The sequence below is a fragment of the Scyliorhinus canicula genome, chromosome 16 (genome assembly GCF_902713615.1).
Source record: "Scyliorhinus canicula chromosome 16, sScyCan1.1, whole genome shotgun sequence".
Classification (NCBI taxonomy): Eukaryota; Metazoa; Chordata; class Chondrichthyes; order Carcharhiniformes; family Scyliorhinidae; genus Scyliorhinus; species Scyliorhinus canicula.
This window is the reverse complement of record NC_052161.1, coordinates 37,723,378-37,750,941: the sequence shown is the minus strand read 5'-3', so window position 1 is coordinate 37,750,941 and position 27,564 is coordinate 37,723,378. Positions and strand designations below refer to the sequence as shown.

The 27,564-nt window shown below is 44.0% G+C and overlaps 1 protein-coding gene across 1 annotated transcript; it reads left to right on the top strand.

The window, feature by feature from the left end:
• On the top strand, positions 1-27,564 carry hpdl (4-hydroxyphenylpyruvate dioxygenase-like). The gene is made up of 5 exons (XM_038822151.1): positions 1-650; positions 9,500-9,666; positions 12,046-12,197; positions 16,348-16,481; positions 26,375-27,564. Exons 1-5 carry the CDS (start codon positions 34-36, stop codon positions 26,583-26,585), a joined length of 1,281 nt encoding a protein of 426 aa, XP_038678079.1. The 5' UTR covers positions 1-33; the 3' UTR covers positions 26,586-27,564.

The following is a 27,564-nucleotide window of genomic DNA, read 5'->3' as shown; positions in this document are numbered from 1 at the left end:
CCACGCTCCGCCCCTCTCCACGCCCCCTCCGCCATGGCGGTGCCGGTGCAGCGGTTGAGCCACATCGCCCTTCACGTCGGCGACAGCGAACGCCTGGCCCGCGACCTGATACAGCACTTCCGATTCCAGCTGTTCGGCAGCCGGGTGACGGAGCGGGCCAGGCAGCTGGTCTTGAGGAGAGGCTCTGCCGTCTTCATGGTGAACGAGAGCCCGGGCGGCCGGCGCGGGGAGCCGGGGCCGCGGGGCCTCCTGTACGATGTGGCCCCGGCCCAGGCGGTGGACAGCGCCTGTAACGTGTCCTTCGAGGTGAGGGACGTGGAGCGGGCGGCGCTGCTGCTGGAGCGCCTGGGCTGCCAGGTCCTTGTGCCGCCCCGGCCGGTGGAGGACGAGCTGGGCTGGGTCGCCTACTCGGTGGTGCGCTCGGTGGTCGGCAACGTGTCTCACACTCTGATCCAGCGGAGCGGTTACCGTGGCGACTTCCTGCCCGGCTTCGGGCCGCCGCCGCCGCCGGCTGAGCAGGAGGCAGCCGGGGGGCCGGGCGCCATCACTCATTTCGATCACATCACCTACGCATGTCCCCGGCAGCAGAGCGCCAACATCCTGGACTGGTACCGCCGCTGCTTCGGCTTCCAGCGTTTCCTCCTCAACCGGTGAGTGAGGGAGTTTGAATGAAAGGAGTTGGAATGGTTTCGGTGGCTCTCCACCCAATGGCAAATACTTAAACAATACAGCTGACCGGGTGATTCAGTTGTAACCGTCAACAGTTCCGAAGAAGAGCCAAATTGGACACTTCTCTCTCCTGAGATGCTGCCAATCCTGCTGAGTTTTTCCAATGCTTTGGTATCCCAGTGATGTGATGGGGAATCACACTCTGAAGTTCCCAGAGCGTTTACCTAATAATGTCCAGAAGGGCTAACTTTCCCTGGACAATTACGCTGCGCTGAGACACATCCCACAAGTCGATTTAAATCGCTAACTTTGGATGGTTTGGCCAGTTTCTCACAAATTAATTCTGAAAGGGTTCGAATAAATAAAACCACAATCTTCTCCTGTGATTTTGTGCCCAAATCAAGGACCGCATGTCGTCTGTGTCCGTGCCGGTTGCGTGACCTCTCTGCCGCCGCTTCTGTTCCTGGGATAACGCACTGATGTCAGGAGGAGACAACCTGCCAAGCCTGATGGGGCGCGCATGCGTGGGGCGGCAGGCAGTGTTAAATAAAAGCCGGTCACGGCTGGCAATTTTAAAAGCCGGTTGTGGCCGTTGGGGGCTTCTGCGATCGGGAACACAGGGACCAATCGCTCCGCGACCTACCCCCGGGTCGGGCCTCTGAATTTGAAAAACCCTGGATTGGAGACCATGCAGAAGAAATACAAGTGTGTTGGGGAAGAGGGTTCCAGCTGTCATGGCCAACATGGAATCCAAAAACATAAGGTGGAATGAGATTTTGCTTTTTCAAAATTCATTTATGGAATGTGGGTGTCACTGGTTAGGCCAGCATATATTTCCCATCTCTAGTTGCCCTTCAGAAGATGATGGTGAGTTGCCTTCTTGAACCTTCTTGAAGTACTCTCTCTGCTGAGCGAGTTTATGGGCTGTTATCCAAATTAATATGCAGAACCTTAAAGTTATCTTTGGATCTTATAAAACTTTGAATTAGTACCTAGGCCATGCACATTGGGATATGGTTGAAACAGATAAGAGAATTGAATGTGTCGTTCATAAAATGATGTAGGAACTAGGGTGTTCAATTCAAATGACATTGACATCACAACTGGGGAAAGGGGAGGCTTTTCTTTTGGGACAGGCTCCATTTGAACTGTGACAGGACCCAGTTTTGATCTAATAACCAGTATAATGACATAGCTGCATGGTAATCCAGATTTGGGATGTGAAATTTTGGGGTGGGGGAGAAGAATTGGACAGTAGCCCTGATCATAAAGGATGAGGAGAGATCTTGGTTTGGAAGAGCAGGGAGTAGAATCTGTGTGGCTGGCGATGAGAAATAATGAGTCAGAAAATGCAAGTTATAGCTTCTAGTCTTACTGATGAACTGAGAGTATCAATCAAGATATAAGAGGTGCTTGTAAGAAAACAATTCAATAATCATCAAGGACTTTAATCTTCACATAAACTCAAAATCAAATTAACAAAAGTATTTTCGGAGGTGAGTTAATGGAAAGCATTTGAGACTGATTCCATTGGGATATACTATTCAAAGAAGCAATCAGAGAATAATTTTAGATCTTGTTTTGCTTGGATTGTTTAGTAATCTCATGGTGTAGGTTCCTCTGGGAAAGAACGATCATAACATAGAATTTCACATCAGATTTGAGAGTGACATACATAGTCCAAAACTGGAATATTGAGCAGAAAGCTAATTATATAGATATACGGTTTGAGTTGCCTGAAGTAGATTGGGAAATTAGATTAAAAGGTATAATGGTAACCACTTAAATAAATATGTCATAATTTTCAACTAACACATAGAACATACAGTGCAGAAGGAGGCCATTCAGTCCATGGAGTCTGCACCGACCCACACTTAAGCCCTCACTTCCACCCTATCCCCGTAACCCAATAACCCCATCTAACCTTTTTTGGTCACCAAGAGGAATTTATCATGGCCAATCCACCTAACCTGCACATCTTTGGACTGTGGGAGGAGCACCCCGACTCTGCACAGACAGTGACCCAGCGAGGAATCGAACCTGGGACCCTGGCACTGTGAAGCCACAGTGCTAACCACTTGTGCTGCCCAATATATATATTCCTTGAGAGAAATAAACTGTTGTGAAAAGGGATCCATTGCTAACTAAAGAGGTTTGGAATAGTTTTAGATACCACAATGGATGACCAAAATATTGATAGTGTTAGAAAATGGAATGAGTAAACTAGTCAGAAATATAAAAGTACTGGCTTCCAGTGTGCACCATGGAGTAGGTGGTTACACACAAGGCAGCTCCTGCCCACGGTTACAGAAAATAGCTCTTTTTTTAAGCAATACTGGGTGGAATTTTGATGAAAATGCGTAGGTGAATGTTGGAGGAGTACTTTCCCCCAGGAATGGTATGTTTCTTGGTTACCAGACCCGCAGGAACAGTGAAAGATTTGGCTGAAGCTACAGCAGAGACAAAAGCCTCTTCCAGCATGCAGGCAGGGGAAGGGCGAGCTTAAAGACCTCAAGCTGACTTGAGGGCCTTTATGAAAGCTGAATTCTAGCAGCAGAGGGAACAACTGTGAAAAGATCTCACAAAGGCCATTGAAGAAGTGGTGACGGCTGACTTCTGGTGACGGCGGGCAGGAGGCAGCCGCGCGTTGGAGGGCTCCCTTTCGGGAACGGCATTGTCGGGGATTGACTAGGGGCGGTGAAGGCCAGGAGAAAGTACAGGGAAGGGATATGTCGAGGTCCAGTAAGAAAACGGCTGTGAAAACAGCTGAAAGTTTGTTGGGGAGTAGAAAGGTCATCGCGGGGTCACCAAGGAAAATGGAGGCTGGAGCATCAGAGGAGGCTGCATTGCTTACGGCTGAAGAAATAACTAAGGTAATGGCTGCGGAATTCGAAAGGCAGTTTACAAAATACATGGAGACAATGAGGAAGGAGATGAGGGAGGTTTTGAGTGTGCTGGTGGAGGAGGCGATTTCCCCGGTGACAACGGCGGTGGCGAGTGCAGTGGCGGAGGTGCGGGAGCAAGGGCAGGCGCTGAAGGAAGTGGAGGAGACATTATTGCAGCATGGTAATCAATTTACGTCGATGGAGAAGGAGATGCGGAAGGTGATGGAAATTAATATGGATCTGCGAGGAAAAATGGAAGACCTGGAAAACAGGTCCAGGTGACAGAATTTGAGGATTGTGGGGCTGCCCGAAGGAGTTGAAGGGCCGAGACCGACTGAGTATTTTGCTGCGATGCTGGCTGAACTATTGGGGGAGGGGGAGGATCCCTCCCGATATGAACTGGATCGGGCTCATCGGTCGTGGAGGCCTGTACCAAAGGCGAGTGAGCCGCCAAGGGTAGTGACTCTGCTTCCGTAGGTACAGTGTGAAGGAGAAGGTCCTGTGCTGGGCCAAGCAGAAGCGGGTGGTGCAGTGGGCTGGAGCTGGTATAAGTGTATACCAGGACTTTACGGTGGAGCTGGCGAGGAGGCGGGCTGCTTTCAACCGGGTAAAGAGGGCACTGTACATTAGCAAGGTGTAGTGCGGCATTGTATATTCAGCGAAGCTGAGGGTGACTTACAAGCTCAAGGACTTTTATTTTGGAACGGTGGAGGCAGCGGAGGAGTTTGCGAAGGCAGAAGGACTGTGGCAGACTGAGAAATGGCCATGTGCCGATGTAACCTCATGACTATTTTCTTTTTTTTTTTGTTTGTTTCACTGCGTGCGGGTGTATGGGCTAAAGGAGCCGGTGTTGTATATATTTGGACAAGGGAAGTGATGGGACTTTCACTCAAAGTGAGGGCTCTTTGGGGTGTAGGTGGATATGCGGGGTTTGTGTGCTAAAAGGGGGATTTTTGGGCTTTCCTAGGGTCGGGCAAGGGGGAAAGGGACCCGGGCGGGGGCCTCCACGCTGGTCGGTCTAATCCGGCCAGTGAACGGGAGTGAGGTGGGAGAAGGGGCTGCGGCCATTGGAGTCTGGCAGAACAGGATCCGAGTGGTCTAGCCGGGGTGGAAAGTTGGAGAGGAAGGAACCGAGGTTGGGGGAAGGAGTTTTACAAGAGGTAGTGGACGGGAGGTGTTGGGGGGTGGGGGGGGGGGGGTTTACAACTCTTGGGTATCATGTATGGCACTCTTTCAGAGGTTGGACGGTGTTGAGTGTGTGTGGGGGGGGGGGGGGGGGGAAAGAGAGTGGACTCTATGGTGACCATGGGCGGTCCTGGACTCCTTTTTTCTTTTTCTCCTTTGCTTTTTGTTTCCACCGTGAGAGGGTTTGTTTTATTGGATGCATATATTGACAGGTGGGCCGTTGTTTGGGGTGGTGGGAGGATGGGATCGTTGTTATTGTTAAGGGAATTGATTTTGTATTTGTTACCGTTTGTGGGTGGGGTGTAAATTTTGGAGGAAAATGGAGAATAAAAACATTTATTAAAAAAAAAAGAAATATAAAAGTACTTTTACAAGTATGCAAAAATGTAGAGTGTAGCAAACAAAATATAAAAGTCCTCCAGAGGCCAAGACTTTAAAAGTGGTAAAGGGTAAAGCACAAGTCCCCAGTACCTGATGGGCTACATCTACCATTATAAAAGACGAGGCTGCAGAGATTGTGGACGCACTGGCTACAATCTTCCAAAATGTTGTCGATTACCCGTGTGATCCAGGGCAAACTCTTATGTAGCAAGTGTTAATGGCTTGAGGCGCTTCAGCTCAAGGGTTTTTGAGCTGGAGGCCAAGCTGTAGACACTGATGCATCAATATGGGGGAACACTCCCTGACAGCACTCCCCGATTGCACTGTCCCAAGTAATCACCTGTTCCCCACTACCACCACTCCGAGGCTGTATCGTTCTAATGTCATCCTCGATTGACAGAGCTACCTACCCACTATCTTTTCCTCGACCCCAGTCTTTTCACAATGTCAAATGCTCTTCAATATTAGGTCAGACTTGGCCACCCTGCAACGCTGCCTATCTGATGTAATTCCATCCAAGATATCAATTTATCCATTTTGTTACGAATGCTTTTGCATTCAGAAACTGAGTCTTTAAGTCTTTCTTTTTACCATTTTTGCAATCTTTGGCCTTATCTACTGGTGTATTCTTAGGTTTGTACTCTCTGTCCCTTCCAGTCACATTTTGATTATCATTAACCAAATTGCTGCCCTGCTCTAGTACTTCATTGTTACCCTTTGATTTACTGAATCTGCTCTTACATGATCCTTTCCCCTCCACTATTTAATTTAAAGCCATCTCTGCAGCCCTAGTTATACAACTTGCAAGAACACAGGTTCTATGTTTAGATTTATTGTACTGAGTTACAGTGAAAAGTATTGTCTGCGTGCAGTCCAGGCAGATTGCTCCATAATAAAAACATAGGACATAACGATAAATACACAATGTTAATACATAGACATGGACATCGGGTGAAGCATATGGAATATAGTGCTGCAACTGTAGAGAAGATGCATAGAGAGAGCAGTTCCATTTATAAGAAGGCTATTCAGGAGTCTGGTAACAGCAGGGAAGAAGCTGTTTTTGAATCTCTTGCTGCTTGTTCTCAGACTTTTGTACCTCCTGCCCGATGGAAGAGGTTGGAAGAGAGAATAGCTCAGGTGGGAGGGGTATATGATTATGCTTCCCAATTTCGCAAGGCATCTGGAGATGCAGGCGGAGTCAATGAATAGGATGGGAGGCGGGTTTGCGTGATGGACTGGGCTGTTTTCACGACTCTCACGGTCTTAGGCTGAGCAGTTGCCGTACCAAGCTGTGATGCAGCCTGATAGGATGCTTTCTGTGGTGCAGCTATAAAAATTAGTAAGAGTCAATGTGAACATGCTGGTTTAGCTCAGTGGGCTAGACAGCTGGTTTGTGATGCAGAACAAGGCCTGGAGAACAACTTGAATTCCTGTACCTGCTGAGGTTATTCCTGATTTTCCTTTACCTTGCACTGCAGAAGACTTAGAAAACTTCCCAAAGATACTTGAAAATCAAAAGGTAGGGTGGCATGAGGCGCAGTGGTTAGCACTGGGGTTGTGGTGCTGAGGACCCGGGTTTGAATCCTGGCCCTGAGTCACTGTCCGTGTGGAGTTTGCACATTCTCCCCGTGTTTGCATAGGTTTCACCCCCACAACCCAAAGATGTGCAGATTAGGTGGATTGGCCACACTAAATTGCCCCTTAATTGAAGAAAAAATAATTGCGTACTGTACATTTATTTAAAAAAAGAAAATCAAAAGGTGATTGGAAGGAGGAATTTAAAGCTAACTTTAGGGAAAAGGTACTAGGAAAATTGAGACCTAAAGGCTGACCAGATGGTCTGTATCCTATGATCTTAGAATAAGTGGCTGTAGAGATAATAGATTTGCTATAAGGTTCCAAAATTCCTTGGACTCTGGAAAATAGCTCATTTAACACCTTTATTCAAGAAAGGAAGAAGATAGAAAGCCGGAAAGTACATGCCAGCTAGCCTAACATCTGTCTTGGGAAATTGCTAGAATCTTATTATAGCCGGATACTTAGAAAATCATGATTTGATGAGACAGAATCAAAATGGCTTTATGAAAGGGAAATTGTGTTTGACTGATTTGGATTTTTTGAGCAAGGAATAAGCAAAATGGATAAAGAGGAACCAGTAGATGTGGTATACTTGGATTTCAAAAAATATTTGAAAGGTCCAAAATCAAACATTACTACACAATATAAGAGAACATGGTATGGGAAGGGGTGGGGGCGGGAGGAAGGCAACATTGGCATTAATCAAGATTGTTTAGCTACAGGAAGCTAACAGAGTAGGATTAATGGGTCTTTTTCGGGTTGGCAATTTGAGGAATGCTTCAGAGGTTTACAATCTATATTAATTATTGGGTGAAAGGACTGAATGTATGGTTATTAACTTTGCCGGTGACACCAAATTTAATTCTGTCAAGAGGAGATGGCCAGTCTGCAAAGAGATATGGGCAGTGAAGTTAGTGGGCAAAAATTTAGCAGTTAAGTATAATGTGAACCTGTTCACTTTGGCAGGAAGAATGGAAAAGCAGTATACTATTTAAATAGATAGATTGCAGAACACGTGTCCCAGGACACTTCGAGAGATGCATAAATCACAAAGTTAGTATGCAGGTACAGTGAGTGATTAGGAAGGCAAATGGAATGTTGTTTATTGCAAGGGGAATGGAATATAAAAGTAGAGATGTTTTACTACAGTTGTACACTGGCTACAAGTGGGATAATGTTCACAGTTTGGCCTCTTTATTTGAAAAAATATTTAATTGTGTTAGAAGCAGAGGGAAGGTTCACTTGACTCATTCCTAGGATGAAGGGCTTATCCTATATGCTCTTCTAAGGTTGTGCAAGGTGCTAGATAGCTCCAAGTTTTTCTTTGTAAATCTTCTTATTTAAATCCACATTGACTCCGCGGTGAATTCAGTCTTAAGTTTACAAATGTCTTCCCTGTTTTGCTCTTGCTCAACCTCTGCAATCTCCTTTACATGCCAGCACCCATGTTTTGCTGGCCGATGTATATTTCCTCTCTTCCCACCCTGCTTCTCCCCAACTTTACCATTGGAGTTTTTAAGCCGTCTTGTTTCTACACTGAAAAGCACTCCTCACTTGTAAAAATTTCACCGTTGGTCACATTGCCTAACTTGTTGCTCAACATCCATTATTCACCCTGGGAATGTTTTCTATGAGGTAAGTGCTAACGTTTATTTGTTGACTTTTACAAATTGACTCAGTTATTTCCCTCTCATGACCAAGCCCCTACCCTACACATTGAACCATTTTCCCCCCTTATTTGGGGCATTTTTATTTTAGAAACTTAGAAACACTGAAAAATATTATCAATACAGATTCCCATATCCAGCATTCAATATTTCACTGGTTGGAGCTGCACACCAGAGCTACCAATCTATTGTGCTGTCCCAAGGAAATGAGGACCTGATGAATAAGTGTCTGCTGTGAGGTGTGGGTGTTTGGTGTTTGCCTGACGTGTCCCCCCCCCCGCTTCCTGTAACTTACTCTTATATAGACATAGAATTTACAGTGCAGAAGGAGGCCACATGTCCCATCGAACCTGCACGCCTTTGAACTGTGGGAGGAAACCGGAGCTCCCGGAGGAAACCCACGCAGACACAGGGAGAACGTGCAGACTGCGCACAGACAGTGACCCAAGCCGGGAATCAAACCTGGGACCCTGGCGCAGTAAAGCCACAGTGCTACCCACTGTGCTACTGTGCATTGTCACATGTCCTCATTAAATAAGACCAATTCTGTTTGTGTTGAAGAACAATTTAGAGTATTAGCTGATCATTTCATATCCATTAGTGCTCAGCCTGCTTGTACAGGCCATGTAAATTCTTCACCTTGTGGAAGGGCAATGCCCAGAAATGAGTTACAGTCATGACTTTCAGACAACTTTGGAACTTGTCAGCGTAGTTATTTTAATGTTACTGTCTGTGAAATGGAATCTACCTTCCCAAGTGTAAATAGGGCAGTTGTATAGCACTGGCAGCTGAAGTCTATTACAGAAGCTATACCGCTACATGCACCATGTGCTATACAAATTATAACTGAGGCTTTACAAATAATTCTCATCGTTCAGTGAGTTCTGGTATTTGTCTGCCTCTCCTTAATTGTGTTCTAAAATCCATTCTATTATCTATTCTATTCCAATTTATCTTCTTTTTATATTAAAGGTGCAATATAAATATAAATTGTATTTGTTACATAATGTAATTTTACAATCAGCTGAGCTATTCAGAGCTTTGCGTGACGTATTTCGTGAGTAAAGCATCAGAAAATCGTGATTTGAATAATTTAAAATATGATGGTGTCAACTTTTTTGACTATTTCAGAAGTGACGATCTAGATGATGGTTATGTCATTAAAGGGAATAATCAGGGAATGCGTTTGAGTGCTATGGAGTACTGGAAATGCAGTGAGGTTGGCATGTCCATGTCTGCGATTGAAGAAAAGAAAGTAGACTGCAAACTTGTGTTGGCTGAGTCCTTATCCAACCCAGGTAGAGAATTTTTTTAAAATTTAGAGTACCCAATTTTTTTTTCCAATTAAGGGGCAATTTAGTGTGGCCAATCCACCTATGCTGCATATCTTTGGATTGTGGGGGTGAGACCCACGCGGACATGGGGAGAATGTGCAAACTGCACAGGGACAGTGACCCGGGGCCGGGATTGAACTCGGGTCCTCTTTGCTAACCACTGTGCACTGTGCCGCTCAGGTAGAGCGTTTTTTACAGTATTGGTCCCAACCTAATCTTCACAGGCCGTATATACTTGTGCTTATTGCAAAACAAAATTGAGCACCAACATTGTATTTGAAGGTGAGACAAAATTCAGACAGTCCTCACAATGCTAATTCTTTTCAATACTGATTTTCGATCTTGTCATTAAACGCCTTAAATAAATTAACCATCTGGATATAAATCAATCACTTGGTTTTAATTTATTGATAGTAGATCTAATTTGACCTTTAACCTTTCTTTCCCTCCATCGACAACAATGGATATTAGAGACAATCCTTGTGATTATCAAAATTTAAAAAGGTGCATAAATTTAATTCTGGGACTACCAACCTACTATTCTAACCTGAGTAAGGGAAATAGTTTTAAGAGAGCAAACTGGCAGGTAACCTATGTTAACAGTTTAAAAATTAATACGACTTTAGGTCTGGAAGATCCATTTTTTTATAGAATTTTATAGTGTAGGAACATCCTTTAAACTGATTCAGTTAGATTTTCAGGAACCTTTTGACAAGGGTCAACATGAAGGACTTCAATACCAAGGTAGAACATGGGACTGGATAAAAGAATCTATAAAAGGGGCAATTGAGAGTCATCGGAGCCTAGTGAATCCGAGTTGTGTATCTTGGGTCAGTACTGGAACTGATATTGTTTCCGTATAACCGTGACCGACCCTCCCTAGGCCTCGGCCCTGCCGCCACGACCCTCCCCGGACTCCAACCCAGACACAGTTTGGCTTCCAGGGCTCCAACTCCCAACATGCCTTCGCTTCTCTCGCACACCTATCTTCAGTACAGTGTTTGCTGCTCCACCTCTCTGAGACTGTTTCTCACCTCGTTTGCTGCTGATACGCTCATGAGTCAGCCTATCAGCAGTAAACGAGGGTGAGAAACGACCTCTGATTGGAGGAACAGCTGCAAGCAGAATCTTCCATTGAAACTCATCTGGTTCATTAATGTCCTTCAGGGAAGGAAATCTGTTGTCCTTACCTGATCTGGCCTACATGTGTCTCCAGACCAACACAGTGATGCGGTTGACTCTTAACTGCCCCCCTCCGAAATGGCCTAGCAAGCCACTCAGTTCAAGGGCAATTAGGGATGGGCAACAAATGCTGTGACGCCCACATTCCAAGCATAAATAAAAAGAAAATGCTGGAATTTCATATGAAGTTTGAGAGTGATTTGGTTGTATCCAAAACTAGGGTCTTAAATTTAAACAAAGCCAATTACAGACATTGTAGCCTGGTATGGCCTGTCAGTGTTGTTTGTCTGTTTCTCAGAACTGGAGCGTTCACTGTACATATGAATGGTAAACTGGTTCATCAGCCCATAAGGACATTTTTTCGGTGAATAGTTTGTATGAGATCGCCTGTGGTTCGAACTAGAATTTGCAAATGTTAGTTGAAGCACAAATCAAACAACAAGATAAATCAATGGTTTATTCTGTTTACAAAATCTGAAACAAAGTAGTGTGTACTACAGTATTCCACTTTTACTTCGGACAGTGATGAAGCTTTTTCCTACAGGGAGTGTGAAATATGGTCAGTGCTAATCCGTTTCTGTTTTTTCTTTTAGATTTATATTGAACTTGTTTGTTAGAGTAGGCTGAAGTGGGATTGGTATTCATGGCTGAGGATTAGGAAGTGAGTCAATTGGGTGTCCCCTCCATGGGGATTTCTTTTTTTGTTCTTTTGACTGTGAGCATTGTGCTGCTCCTGGTACTGGTCCAGCCAGGTGGAGTGGGTGGGGTTTCCCGGTGGAGTGGGTGGGGGGTTCTCAGATGGTGGGGGATGAGGGCCAGCTCTCCCTCCCAGGCACCCTATTGATGGGTGTCTTGGCTGTTCTTCTTCTCATGGACTTGGATCCCTTCCTGGCTAGAATTAGAGGAATTATCTTTTCCCTGCAATAGATTACTGTCACCACGCACACTGCCACAGAGATCTGTGCATCTGGCGAGGGCTATGAATTGTTGTGCTTGTGTATTCTTTGATCTTTTTGGTTGAATAAAATTTCTAAACAGAAAGATATGAGATTAAAAGTTAGTGCAAGTTTAGCTCTGCTCACAGCCAGCCCTTCAGCACTATGTAAGAAACATGAAAATAAATTATTGGATATCTTTCACAATATTTTTGCCTATTTTTAGGTAAAAACCAAATCGACACATTTTTGGAGCAGCACGGTGGAGCTGGGATACAACATGTCGGATTGTACACAACTGACATCATTTCAACTTGCAAGTCCCTTACAGATTCTGGGGTTCAATTCTTCTACCCCCCTTCTGGGTATTACTCTGAGGTATAGTACTAGTTCAACAACTTTGCTGACCTAAGGAATTAAACTAAATTGCAATTAAGTCAAAAGGCTATGATGAACAATAGGCCTGCCTAAAATGAACCTCGAGTGGCATTGAGATAGCCAATGGCTGTGTTTCCTTTAATATTTAAGACTATATTAATTTGATTTCATATTAAGTTGATATGGTAGTCGAGCAGCAATAGGTTTGCACGTACTGCCTTGGAAGGTTAACTTTTGAATAGTTATTGCTTCTAGGCCTTTTGGCTAAGATCAAGCTTCAGAACAAATCTGTAGTGAGGTGCAGTGCCTTTTCTTGTTAACTTGGATCTTGTATGTTTCCCTTGTGGAGACTGTGGATTGGGTTCAATTTGAATTGGTTTTTGGAGCAAGCAATAAGATTGGTTTGCCCTGTCCGCTCTGTGCATTGGCTTTGTAACTTTAATGATGGGATAAAAAAAATAAACATTTGAATAGGTAGCAATAACTGATCTTTCTATTTTCTCATGATCTCTTCACAAACAGTATGATCATTGCATTGATGGAAGAAGCATTTCTTAAAATTTAGAACTTTGGGAGCAGAATTTGTCAGTCGATATCACTAATTTGCCAGGGAGGCACGGTGGTGCAGTGGTTAGCACTGCTGCATCACAGAGGCGAGGACCTGGGTTCAATCCTGGCCCCGGGTCACTGTGTGTGTGGCGTTTGCACATTCTCCCCATGTCTGCGTAGGTCTCACCCCCACAACCAAAAAATGTGTAGGTAGGTGGATTGACCATGCTAAATTTCCTGTCAATTGGTTAAAAAAAAAATTGGGTACTCTAAATTTTTTTTAAAAAATATATCACTGACTTGCCACAGATATGGCTTTGGTTAAACTGTCTTAGCCATGTGCACTAATTTTAGAACGGAGTGCTTTTTGCAATACAGCTAAACATACTTGATTACTTTTGTCACTGTCCAATGCAAAACTTTGCTGCCTGTCTCTTCCACAAAAGGTTGAAATATTAACATAGATTTATCAGACACAAGACATCTTGCTGCAGCTTTTAGACTTTTGTTCCAATAGTTGCAAGCTATTGTTTCACTTCATCAGACTGACTGTTGAGAGTGTAGCCTTGCACAATGCTCACCATACAAACCTACATTCTCCATCCACAATGGAGTTAAATGCTGCTTGCCTTTTGTCATGATGTATCCTGTTGGAGCTACTCATTCTTTGGGCTTACTCTCTTCCAATGGCATAATGCTGTAATTCTGTTTGGTCCAGCTGATCACAATGACAGCTTCCCCTCCATACAATATTGCTAGTGTTTCTGAGTTACGGAAGCCTGATATTTCACACCAGTTTAATAAATATGCAGTGACCAAGGAAGTAAAGCATGCATAGTCAAAAAAACGTCACTTGTATTTTACCAAAAAAACAAAATTATTAAAGTACAGAAGAATGCACCTTGCAAATATGAATATGATGAACATACGAATTAGGAGCAGGAGTAGGCTTCTAGGTCCCTCAAGCCTGCTCCACCATTCAATGAGATCATGGCTATCTGATTTTAACCTCCACTCCATGTTCCCACCTATCTTTGATAACCTTTCACCCCTTGTTTAACAAGTCTATCTAGCTCTGCCTTAAAAAGATTTTAAGACCTTGCTTCTACTGCCTTTTAAGAAAGAGAGTTCCAGAGATGCCTGACTCTCTGAGAAAATAATTTCTCCATGTCTCTGTTTTAAAATGGGCGACACCTTATTTTTCACCAGAGGCCCCTAGTTCTAGATTCTCCCACAAAAGGAAACATCCTCTCCACATCCACCCTGTCAAGACCCCTCATTATCTTATGTTTCAATAAAATCACCTCTTATTCTTCGAAACTTCAGCAGATACAGGCCTAACCTGCCCAAACTTTCCATTCCAGGAGCCTAGTAAACATTCCTATTGAGAGTGTTGAGATCACATGCCCTTTTACTCTTTTTAATGCACTAATCAAGAAAGCAATCAGCCAATCCAAATTTGAAATTAGCATTTGGCTTGTGGCTAACATTAGAAAATAATGCTTTGAGTCATTTAATAACATAATGATAAAAATAGGGAGTTCAGAGACTGCCCCCAGAAGCAGCTGGCTTGCTGCCAGAATGTTTTTGCTGAATTAATACTGAATAGTTTATTGTGGTCACTTAGCATTACATAGGCAATTTCCATTTGTGAACACTTATTGGTGTCAAATCATTTCTGTATCAATGCTGAAATCTTAAATATTGTGTTTTATTGCTTATAAACTGAGTGTGACCAAGCTGATCAAAAGTGGAGTACTTGGCTCCTTTCAACTCTTGTATCTTCTTGGATCACAAGTGTGGCTCTGGGGTTTTCATAACTACATATAGTCTTTTGTTTGCCATAACTCTATGGTCTTGATATCTGCAAACAAAGGATGAAAATCTGTCTTGGGAAAAGCTTGTTTAATTTCATAATTTTAAAAAACATTCTAATTAGTTTATAATTTGGCACAGTACTAGAAATTTTAGTGAAGGCCATGGCTACCGTGATTAAGAATTTGTTGTTCTTAGTTCGTGGACCAGCAGTTAAAACTTGCACAGTGATTAGCACTGTTGCTTCACTGCGCCAGGGTCCCGGGTTTGATTCCCACTTGGGTCACTGTCTGTGTGGAGTCTGCGCGTTCTCCCCATGTCTGTGAGGGTTTCCTCCGGGTGCTCCTGTTTCCTCCCACAAGTCCCGAAAGACGTCCTTGTTAGGTGAATTGGCCATTCTGAATTCTCCCTCAGTGTACCCAAACAGGCGCCAGATTGTGGCGACTAAGGGATTTTCACAGTAACTTCATTGCAATGTTAATGTAAGCCTACTTGTGACAATAAATATTATTATTAACATTCACCTCTATCTTTTGTGAATAGCTGTTGCATCTGAGATCTAGTGTAAATGTGCAGTAAATTGGTTGTTACTGCAAACTCTCCAATATTAACCCAGAAGGAGCCAAAGGTCTGTGGTTATCCTGATGGCCAGTAGCAGCAGTGATGTTGCTCTACTTATACACTAGTGTCCTAATAAAGTCACCAGAAAAAAAATTCCTTCAGAGTCTATTTATTTTTGGTCATTAAGTAGACATTTTAAAACATTTTGTTTCTTTCATCTCTCAATTCCACCTTTCTTTCCCCTTTCGAAATATGATTTCACAATGAGTTAAATATACTCATTTACACTCAACAGCAAGACCTTAACTGACTCAAAGGCAATTCACTTGCTCAGAGTTAAATACAGGCCCTATGTATCTCTGATAATTACCCTGCTCTCTCTCACGCCGCAGAGGGTGCAATTTTGAAAGTGATCTCCAAATACCACAAGTTTCCACCGCAAAGCTCTCAAAACATTTGTGAGCAACTGCAAGGATGATGAACGGTGAGTGCTGTTGCATTGCTGCTGGCATGCAAACTCCAGGTCACCATCTGCCTTCACAATCCAGAGTGGCAACATTTAGTACAGCCAAACTGCATGCATATGTGAAGTATGCTGCCTCTAATTTGGTGCGCTCACCCTGAATCACTGATTGTGTTGACAATATCAAATCAAATACAGGCAAAGAACGTGTTTACCTAAGACAGCATCTACACCTTACCAGTCATTTTTAAAATGGGTGGAATCTGGTTTGAAACATGAGGCACTTCATGGTGTAGTTACACAGACCACAAACATTCAAAGAACAACCAGCAACACTTTCTCAGTTATAACTATCTATATCCCCCACAATGGGAAAAGAAAATTAATGGGATAATACGAATGTTTCTGTGATCTAACATTAGATTTATTTTTGTTCTTTTTTAGATTTCTTTATAATGTTGTAATTGATTTTTACAGTATCCTTTGCAATGAACAAGTGACCATGGTTGCTAGAAATACTAAACATTACCGGCAGGCTGTTAGATATTTTCTAACAGCTGGTAACACCCCACAATTTAGAAACAAGTTTTTTTGATTGACAAAAAAAAATGTAATTTTCCATCCCCGTTTTATACATATGTAATACTGTGTTTTGTTCTGGCCCCATTCTCAATATTTTGATTTTGTTTCTATTGTCTGTATTTAGTAGGCGCAAATTTGTATTTTAGTTCCATCACCATTTTACCATCTTTTTCCCCACAGACCGCGAAATGGCAGGAGATCATGAAAGCAGGACAAGACCCAGAGGTCCTTTCACAGTATGGCATCCTTCTGGATTCCGAGGTAGATGATGTACATTGTAGAGGAGAAACCAAATGTCAGGCATCAACTGAAAGGTTTGTTTACTGTGAACCAAAGTTATGGGAAACTTTCTGGTCAAGTGAACAGTAAGTCTGTATAATTAAATGAAGTATTGAAGGCAATAAAGTAACAATGTTTTATGGAGTGCTTTTGAATTTTCATCTCGGGCCGTAAGCCAACGTTTGATGTATTGATGCGCAGAAACCAGATCATTTCTTATACGTCCGATTAAATGTTGTAAATGTACAACCTGAAATGTTTTGACTTTTCTCATTTGTTAGGATATCGGACCAGACCCCAACATTTGTTAGGATACCGGACAAGAACGCCAAACAATTTGTTTTAATTTTGTAAAAATGTGAGGAAAGTTACTTCACCCCAGAAGTGATGACTCTGACCAATAGGTATAATTTTATGTCAAAACAAACTCAAATTTAAATACAGAGCTGTCATGATAAGCAAACATGCAGATAATGATATACAGACAGGCAGCAAATGAACACCGAGAACAGGACATGACCAATGAGCAGGGAGGACACTCGGGTGGTATCTCACTATAAAAGGCACAGGGCACTCACACTCCGCCTCTTTCCACTGATGAACATCTACAGTGTGAGTCGGGGTGTATTTACAGTTTCACACCTCCAGCACGTGGCTAAGAGCTAGTCTGGTCCAGTCAGACAGAGTAACCACACTTAGGTTGGCAGAGAGTCGAACTCAGAGAACTGTGCTACTGGTTCAATAAATCAGATTGAACTAACTTCAAGGTCTGGAGTGTCTTTTGGTCAAAGCTGCATCCAGTTGCAGCCTGTGTTATCCCAGAACACATAACACATCATGATACCAGGAGATTGCTTAATCTAGGTGGTTTACCTCAGCCTGTTCCGTGACGACCAGCGAAAGTATCCTGGCACCATGAAGAAGATTAAGGCTCCTGGCCAGCTCAGGACCTCCGGCAATCTCCGTGCCAACTGGCGGATATTCAACCAAAAGTTTCTGCTGTACATAGAGGCTTCAGACCTCGTGGTGCGTCTGATACAAGGAAGATTGCGCTTCTCCTCTCAACACCGGGTGATCAAGCCATCAAAGTCTTCAACTCTTTTCACTTCACCGAAGGCCAGGACAAGACAAAGTTTCAGACCATCCTGGACAAGTTCGACAGTCACTGTGAAGTGGACACCAATGAAATCTTCGAGCGCTACATATTTAAACAGCGTCTACAAGGTAAAGATGAATCTTTCAACTCCTTCTTAACTAACCTCTGCCTGTTAGCGCTGCCCTGCAACTTTGGTGATATTGCTGACTCTATGATCAGAGACCAAATCATTTTTGGAGTTCACTCTGATCCTCTGAGAGAGCAGCTACTGAAAATCAAACATATGACCCTGCCGGTCGCGATTGAAACATGCACAGTGCATGAGCACGCTAAAAATCGCTATGCCCTGTACAAATCGGCTGAAAATTAGAAACTATCCTCGCACGTGGCAGAGAATGTGCAGGCCATCTCCCGGATGCAGCGCCTCAGCATTGATGAAAGTGGCCATTTCGCGCGCTTTTCCCAGGGCCCCATGCATGCATGATGCGAATGGGATAACAAAGCGTCCAACACCCGCACTGCGCATGTGCGACGACACGAGGAGCGTCAGGATGCCAACGTCATGACGTGCTTGAACTGCGGCAACGCCCACTGAAAGAAACACTGTCCTGTAAGAGGCAGGCGATGTTTAAACTGCGGGAAGCCTGGACACTATGCAGCCGTGTGCAGGCTTGCACCACCAGTCGGGGGCCAGCGCTCCCAATTCCGACGACAGCGCATTCAGAGTGTGCAACAACGATTACAGGATTCTGATCCTGGCAGCACAACAGATCCAGAGGAAGAATACCTGGACTCCAACTACTGTGTGGGCATCATTACCAAATGTGAATACGCCACATCCAACTCATCACAACTTCTAATCCATCCTCGCTGTGGATTCTGCGGACGACTGACAGGTCAACAATTGCTCCATCCAGTTTAAGCTGGACACAGGTGTTTCTGCCAACCTCCTCTCACAGGCAGACTTCAAACGCATCAAGAAGCCCCCCCCAAGGTCCTTCCAGCAGCCTGCAGGCTCCTGGACTGCAACAGAAATGCCATCACAGAACTGGGATCCTGCCATCGACTCATCTCCAACTGGCGCACCCATGCTTGGTTACGTTTTGAAACTCTCAAGCCAGACAGGGTATCCCTACTTGGCGCGGATGCCTGCAAGCAGCTGAACCTCATGCAGTGGGTTTACACAACGATATCCTCCACTGTGGATCTTCAGGCTGGCATTGATATCCTCGCTCAGTATCCGGATGTGTTCATGGGGATGGGCATGCTGCCATATAGATACAAGATTCTGCTACGACCTGATGCCAAGCCAGTGGTCCACGCACCACGTCAGGTCCCGGGCTCCGCTGAGGGAGCACCTGAAGACACAGCTCAAGGATCTTCAGCAACAGGACATCATTTCCAAGGTAACCGAACCGACTGACTGGGTCAGCTCGATGGTATGTGTTAGAAAGCCTTCGGGAGACCTGCGCATCTGCATTGATCCCAAGGATCTCAATAGGAATATAATGCATGAGCACTACCCCATCCCGAAGCGGGAGGAACTCACCAGTGAGATGGCACACGCACGTTTTTTCACCAAGTTAGATGCGTCACATGGATTTTGGCAAATCCAGCTGGATGAGTCCAGCAGAAGGCTCTGCACTTTCAACACATCATTTGGCAGATACTACTATAATCGCATGCCGTTTGACATTATCTCTGCATTGGCGATCTTCTATCGCATCATGGAGCAGATGATGGAGGGAATTGAAGGGGTTTGTCTGTACGTGGACGGCATCACCATATGGTCCATGACCCCTGAAGAGCATGTTTCCCGTCTCCAGCAGGTATTCAGCCGTGTCCATGCCAATGGCCTGAAGCTGAACAGGTCCAAATGTTGCTTTGGCATGTCGACACTCAAGTTCCCAGTGACCAGATCTCTCAGCAGGGCATGCGCCCGGACACAGACAAGGTCAAGGCCATCGAAGCCATGAAGGTCCCTGAAGACAAGAAGGCGGTGTTGCTCTTGCTGGGCATAGTCAATTTTCTGGGCAAGTTCATGCCAAACCTGGCCCCTCACACCACGGCCCAACGACACCTGGTGAAAAAGTCCACTGCCTTTGAGTGGCAAGCAGCACATCAGGCAGAGTGGGTGGAGCTGAAAGCCAAGCTCCCCACTGCATTCGTCTTGGCATTTTTCGACCCCGACAGGGGAGACAAAGATCTCAACAGATGCGAGCCAGGATGGCATCGGTGCGGTGCTGCTCCAACGCGATGACACATCATCCTGGGCAACGGTAGCCTACGCATCGAGGGCCATGATGCCCACCGAAACACGATAGGCGCAAATAGAGAAGGAATGCCTGGGTCTTCTCATTGGAATTCTCAAGTTTCACGACTATGTCTACGGCCTGCCGACATTCACTGTCGACACAGATCATAGACATCTGGTCCACATTATCCACAAGGACCTGAATGACAGGACACCTCAGTTGCAGCGCATCCTCCTCAAACTCAGAAGATACGACTTTGACTTAGTGTACACGCCTGGCAAGGAGCTGTTTATCACTGATGCATTGTCCCGCTCCATCACATTGCCTAGTGAACCGCTGCAAATCATCCGGCAGATTGAATCACAGGTGCAGTTGTGTGCTAGCACCCTCCCGGCATCTGATGAGAAGACAGCCAAAGACCCCCCCTCTTGCAGCGTGTCATGCACCACCTTGCCTGCAAGCGCATGCCTGCAAGCAGCTGAACCTCATGCAGCGGGTTTACACAACGATATCCTCCACTGTGGATCTTCAGGCTGGCATTGATATCCTCGCTCATTATCCGGATGTGTTCATGGGGATGAGCATGCTGCCATATAGATACAAGATTCTGCTACGACCTGATGCCAAGCCAGTGGTCCACGCACCACCTTGCCAATGGCTAGCAGAAAGGGCAGTGCCTTCAATCTTATAATGTAAAGGACAACCTGACGGTGAGTGATGGTATCCTCCTCAAGGTGGACCGGATTGTCATTCCACTCAGTCTCCAGAGCTTGGTGCTCCGCCAAATCCATGAGGGACACCGAGGCGTCGAGAAGTGCAGACGCAGAGCCAGGCAGGCTGTTGACTGGCCCGGTATTAGCCAGGACATCTTGAACATGGTCCTCACCTGTCAACGCTTCCAGCCAGTGCAGAGCAAGGAGACACCAGCAGCATGAAATCGAGACCTCCCCGTGGTCCAAGGTTGGCTTCAACCTCTTTCGTGCGAATGGTCGCGACTACGTGTTGATTATTGACTATTTCTCCAATTATCCTGAAGTCGTGAAGCTCTCAGACCTCACATCTTGGACCGTCATCAAGGCCTGTAAGGAGACGTTCTCCAGGCATGGTATCCTACTCACTGTCGTGAGTGACAGTGGCCCGTGCTTCAGCAGCCACGAGTGGTCTATGTTTGCCAAGCCATACCATTCAAACATGTCACTTCCAGCCCGCCCTGTCCACAGTCCAATGGGAAGGTTGCAAGGCCGCAGATTCTGCTTCTGACATCTACCTTGCGCGGTCTGCCTACAGGGTGACCCCACTGTCCACTGGCATGTCGCCGGCTCAGCTCCTGATGAATAGGGACCTGCGGACGACACTTCCAGCCATACATTTGCCCAACCTGGATCACCACCCGGTGCTGCAGAAGGAGCAGCAGCTCCGAAACCAGCAAAAGCAGAGCTATGATGCTCATGCCACCGATTTGCCCGTGTTATCCCCGGAAGACACTGTCAGGATCAAGATACCGGGTGGTGGCTAATTTAGGGTGGTGGGTAATTTAGACCAATTTATTTTCACTTCCTCATTGCCCAATCTAATTTGAAGACTGTCAAGTTCAGAATCATCTGAATTTATCTTTTTCTGAGTTATAATTATTAACATATCCTCCTTCTTTCCTTCCCTATCAATAGACCTTTTCAGCATATTAAAATGACACAGAATTTTCCTTCCAGAATTTTCTGGCATTCTTATCAAATAATTTACCTCGCTCAATTCCCTTTCGATTTGATAAGGCCCACTAAAAAAAAAAGGGGCAGCACGGTAGCATGGTGGTTAGCATAAATGCTTCACAGCTCCAGGGTCCCAGGTTCGATTCCCGGCTGGGTCACTGTCTGTGTGGAGTCTGCACGTCCTCCCCGTGTGTGCGTGGGTTTCCTCCGGGTGCTCCGGTTTCCTCCCACAGTCCAAAGATGTGCGGGTTAGGTGGATTGGCCATGCTAAATTGCACGTAGTGTCCTAAAAAGTAAGGTTGGGGGGGGGGGGGGGGTTTGTTGGGTTACGGGTATAGGGTGGATACGTGGGTTTGAGTAGGGTGATCATTGCTCGGCACAACATCGAGGGGCGAAGGGCCTGTTCTGTGCTGTACTCTATGTTCTATGTTCTAAATCTTGTTTTAAATGATTCACCTACCACTGATAATACTAATACTTTCTCCCCACAAATAAAACTGAGTTTTTAATTTCTTATAGCATTCATAGAATTTCGTAGTGCAGAAGGAGGCCTTTTTGCCCATTGAGTCTGCACCGGCCCTTCGAAAGAGCATACTTCAGCCCACACCTCCACCCTATCCCTGTAACCCGACCTAACCTTTTGGACATTAAGGAGCAATTTAGCAATCCACCTAACCCTGCACATCTTTGGACTGTGGGAGGAAGCAGGAGCACCCGGAGGAACCCCACGCAGAAACTGGGAGAAAGTGCAAACTCCACACAGTCACCCGAGCCCAGAATTGATCATGACGCTGAGCTCCCAGGTTCGATCCCGACCCTGGATCACTGCCTGTGTGGAGTTTACACATTCTCTCGTGTTTGCGTGAGTTTCGCCCCAGAACCCAGGTGTGTAGGTCAGGTGGATTGGCCATGCTAAATTGCCCCCTAAATTCGAAAAAAATATTTGGGTACTCAAAATTTATTTTAAAAAAGATTGGAATTGAACCCGGGTCCCTGGCGCCGTGAGGCAGCAGTGCTAGCCACTGTGCCACCGTGCAGCCCTATCTGCCTCTTATCTGTCTCTTTTTTTCATCACATGCTGTGACAATTTTAAATGTTATCTGGCCAACTCATCAGCCCTAGTTAATCTCTCCCTAAAGTTTTACACATCGTACAACAAGGTAGCCTCAATGCTGACTGACCAATTCCTCCTTAATCAATCTGTGATCCTCTTACCTCATGACCAAAAATCAATTCGAGGGACTGAATTGAGTTGATTCATTAGATACATTCCTATGTTTAAACAGTACAAATGGAATTCCTTTATCCCAATCCTCTGGATAATCTGACTATGGGCGTCAACATGGTCTTTGAAGTTTGACACCACTTTTCTAACACTCCTGTGATTCTGGATGATATGCAGTTGATGTAAATTGCTTTACTCCTCAGCTATCCACAACTTCCCCTAATAATTTGGATCCCTGACCTGCTTGGATTTCTTTCTTATTTTCTTCTTAATTTTTAGAATACCCAATTATTTTTTTCCAATTAAGGGACAATTTAGTGTGGACAATCCCCCTAACCCACACATCTTTGGGTTGTGGTGGTGAAATCCACGCAGACATGGGGAGGATGTGAAAACTCCAGACAGTGATCGAACCCAGGTCCTCAGCGCTGTAGGCAGCAATGCTAACCACTGCACCACCGTGCCGCCCCACTGATTGGATTTCTATTGGTAGTCCGTATCTGCTTAAAATTTTTTTTTAGTTTACTCCTCTGCAACTCTATTAGTTGTAATATTTAGTAATGGAATGGCCTCCGAAAATCTAGTAGATACATCCAGTATGGTCAACAAATACTGATTCCCACTTTTCATCCGAGGAAGAGGTCCCATGCAATCGGTTAGGACCCTAGTAAAAAGGTTCCTCAAATGCTGGGATGGGTATTGATGTTGCTGGTTTGATTACTGCTTGAGATTTTCTTATTACCAGACATGTGTGACATACCCGGCAAAATTCCACTACATTTTTATGCAGTCCAGGCCAATAATAATATTTTCATATTTTTGCTTGAATTTTCCTTACTCCTAAATGTCCCCCCTACTGGAACCTCGTGCGTTATCCCTAAATCCTTTCTATGACTCACAGGTAATACAACTTGATGAACTTCTGCCCATTTTCCATTTGCCTGAATAGGTAAATGTCTCCACTTCCTCATCCATTGTTACTAATGTAATAACACTCGGGTAGATACACAGATTCTATTTCTGTATATGTTTTCTGACTGCTTTATCTCTGGATCCTTCTGTTGTAATTCTACCAATTTTCCAGAACTAAAGATGTCAGTTCCATCCGCCACCTACTCATGTTCTTTATTAACCATTTGATCAAAGCTTGTTTCTGCTATCTAAACCTCAGCCTCCTCATCTTTACTCTTTGATTTCTCCTCCTCCTGCCTCAACCAGTGGCTTTGTGATCTTGTTCCTGCACAATCTGGAAACACCCTGGGATATGCTTCTTGCAACACCTCAGTTGTTTGACTTTCCACTGGGTTTTCAACCACAGTGGGCATCACTCCCACCTGTGATCCAGCTATATCATTACCCAGGATAAATTGTACCCCTGAAAAAGGTAATTCTCTTCAGCTGCAATCATGGCTTCTTTTGCCATTTTAATGAATCCCACTGGCTTATCCTGTTTTAAAGAGTCTAACTTCCCACTACTTTTCTTCAGGCACCAATACTGCAACTTTGTGTTTCCAACCTTATCACAATAAAAATATATAAGTTTTCTCATCTCTCTTCCACCCACTTAAGTTTCCTTTTTAACCTGAATCTTCAATATCTTCAACTATACCTCCTTTGCCTTGACCACCTATGGATTTCTCATTTCCCCAGTTTCTATCCGTCACAGATTGAAATTGGTGTTGCAAACCAAACCTTGATCTGTGAACTACTTCAAAATCTTCTGCCATTTCTGCTGCCTGTCTAATGCTTTTTTTTTATCTAACTGTGGAGAAGTTAGGTATTAAAGTTTTTTTTTTAGCAATACAGGTTTTTCAAAACATTATTTAAAAGTATGCAGTTTTAAAATGTTATTCCCTTTGCTCTTCTGCATGAGTTCTCACTACTGTGGTAAGCGAATCTTTAAATTCTTCCCTAAGAGCTTTTGTTTTTTACTTTGTTGTTTAGGGTTTTGACCAAGGTCGGTACAGGCTTGGAGGGCCGAAGGGCCTGTTCCTTTGCTGTATTCTTTGTTCATACGTTCGGTCTATTTTTAATGCTCTTCTCCACCTGTCAAAATTATTCTGTTTCTTTCTTTCACATTCTGTACACGTCTGACCTGGTTCTTTCCTTAGATTTCTAAACTTCTGCATGTAGGCTTCTGGCACGAGTTCCAGTTCTGTTAGAATGGCTTTTCTCACCTCATCACAATCCCTAGATACCCCCTCTGATAATGATGCAAACACTTCACTAGCTCAACCTACTAGCTTTGTTTGAACCAACAATATCTGCATAGATATAAAAGCAAATTACTGCGGATGCTGGAATCTGAAACAAAAACAGGAAATATTGGACAATCTCAAGAGGTCTGACAGCATCTGTAGCGAGAAAAGGGAGCTAATGTTTCAAGTCTGGATAATTCATTAATAATCTGTATCCCACTAAATTGTCACAACCCCTCTTCTCTCCAGGGAATCTCCAGCAATCATAACAGTATCCATTAGTCCTCTATATGTAAATAAGTAGATGGTTAGAAACCATGGTTATCTCACTTTTTACGACTTCTTAACTACAGCTTCAGGTGCATAGTCTGGATATCTTTTTTTTATTTTAGAGTACTCAATTAATTTTTTCCAATTAAGGGGCAATTTAGCGTGACCAATCCACCTACTCTGCACATCTTTGGGCTGTGGGGGCGAAACCCACGCAAACACAGGGAGAATGTGCAAACTCCACACGGCCAGTGACCCAGAGCCAGGATCGAACCTGGGACCTTGGCGCTGTGAGGCAGCAATGCTCACCACTGCCACCATGCTGCCTCTAGTCTGGGTAACTTAACCTAGGTTCTTTAGTAATATTACTGCAACTAATGTATACCTTAAGCTTGGCGTTCAAAAACCTTACTGCAACAAGTATAAATACAAAATATATCAAATTATACATTCATCAAACATTTTATAATTTATATATTCATATTTGCAATCCAGTCACGAGTATGGCACAGCCACAGGTGACTCAGGAGTAGCTCTCTGATGCAGTACCAAAATGCTTTTCATCTAACTGTGGAGAGGTTGGGCATTAAAGTTTTCTTTTAGCCATATAGGTTTTTCAAAACATTATTTAAAAGTAAGTATGCAATTTTAAAATGTTATTCCCTTCATAAGAATATCACACTGATAAAAAGATGATGCCACTTTGAGGGCAATCCAGCTTCCCCTTTTTTGGGTTGCTAATTTTGGTCATCTAAGAATTTTTTCATTTTGAAATGAACGTTTAATTATTTTATAAGTTTGAAGTCCCAGATCAAACAACGTTTGGTGCTCACTTGATTATGAAGGTGTTTCTGGGTTGCAGTCTGTTCCCTTGCCCAATGTTCAACTCTTTGCTGGCCAGTTCCTATCCTCTTCCCTGCAGTTGCATCTGAGTATTGGTGCAGTCAGCCACAGCTGGAGCCTTGTTTTATGATCGCAGCCCTGTTTGCACTTCCTCCCTCAGCAGCTCCGGTGTACTACTTTCTACCCGATTGCAGAGTAGCATAGGCCCGGTATGGTATGTGGGATGCAAAACTCAGTTTGATTTGTTACATAATAAAATATTGTTTCATAATAAAAATGTGGAATTAAATTTATCTGAGTGCATCTTTACAACCAAAATGTTTGCTTTTTCATAGATATCTCATGCAAATGTTTACAAAGCCAATCTTTTGCGAAGAGACACTGTTCCTTGAGCTGATTGAGCGAAGGAATGCCTCAGGATTTGGAGCAGGAAACATCCGTGCACTGTGGAAATCTGTTCAGGCCTGCATGGACCAGCGAGAGAGAAATAAAATTGTGAAAGATATATCAGCTGGGAATAGGTTTGCTAATGATGTGGACATTTGAAGATTAGTGCGCAGCATCTGATCCAACCTGACTCCCCTGCTATCTTCTGGCTTTGAGTTTTGTTTAGCTGCCTTACACAGAAAAATAACTACCCTGTATAAATGCACTATTCACAGGTATTTAACAACTATTTTAACCAGAACAAAAATTCTGAATTGTGAAGTTTTCCTGGGCCACATGAATATACTTAGCTGGACTTGAGTTTTTTTTTTCTAGACTTGCCTGAATACGGGAGTTCCATAACTGCTGTCTCCCTTCCACCAGTGCTTCAACCGGGGTGACTGGTGGAGTGAGTTTTCAAAATATGAATCATTTGAACTGGTTTTTAGCTTGGGATCCAATTCGAGTTTAAATCGTACTACTCAGTTAGTTGCATTATCTGGTTTCTGCCAGAAAGCCCTATACTCAGATTTGCATGTTTCCCAGTCGATGTATATATTTTTTTCTCCCCTACCTCATTGCACGTGGGTACATTGGCCTGAAGTTTGAGGGAATGATGACAGTAGAACAGTAAGTGTTCGCACTCATTATTCCATTGAAACTGGCAACAACTTGTGGAGTCTGCTCATGTGCAGAATAATGTGGAAATCCTGAGGCTGCTGTTGCTGATTCAACCTTCTCCCAACAGGTGCTGTGTTAAAGTTCCCAATGGGAAATCAATCAATTGATAAGAATTTCCACTCTTGGACATTTCATCTGCTGTAAAAACCTGAGAAAAAGTTGCACCTTATTGATTGAGGTGTAACTGGGTTTTTAACACTGCATTAACTTCATAATTACAGCAAAACATCTTCAATGGCCCTGAAAAACTGTAATTATATAATTGTGGAATGTCAAATTTCTCGCAATATTTTTTTTAAATCGCTTTTTTTACAAGTTTGTTTATATTTTGGATTAAGATAGAAACTAAAGCAATCATAATTTATTTTGCTATCTGAAAATTTAAATAAAAAATGAACCATTTGGTGCCTTTAATTTA

Coding starts and splice junctions, on each gene's coding strand:
- hpdl (XM_038822151.1), top strand. CDS start 34: ATGGCGGTGCCGGTGCAGCGGTTGAGCCACATCGCCCTTCACGTCGGC. Junction 9,667..12,045: donor TGAGTCCTTATCCAACCCAG/GTAGAGAATTTT, acceptor GCCTATTTTTAG/GTAAAAACCAAATCGACACA. Junction 12,198..16,347: donor CTTCTGGGTATTACTCTGAG/GTATAGTACTAG, acceptor TTTTCCCCACAG/ACCGCGAAATGGCAGGAGAT.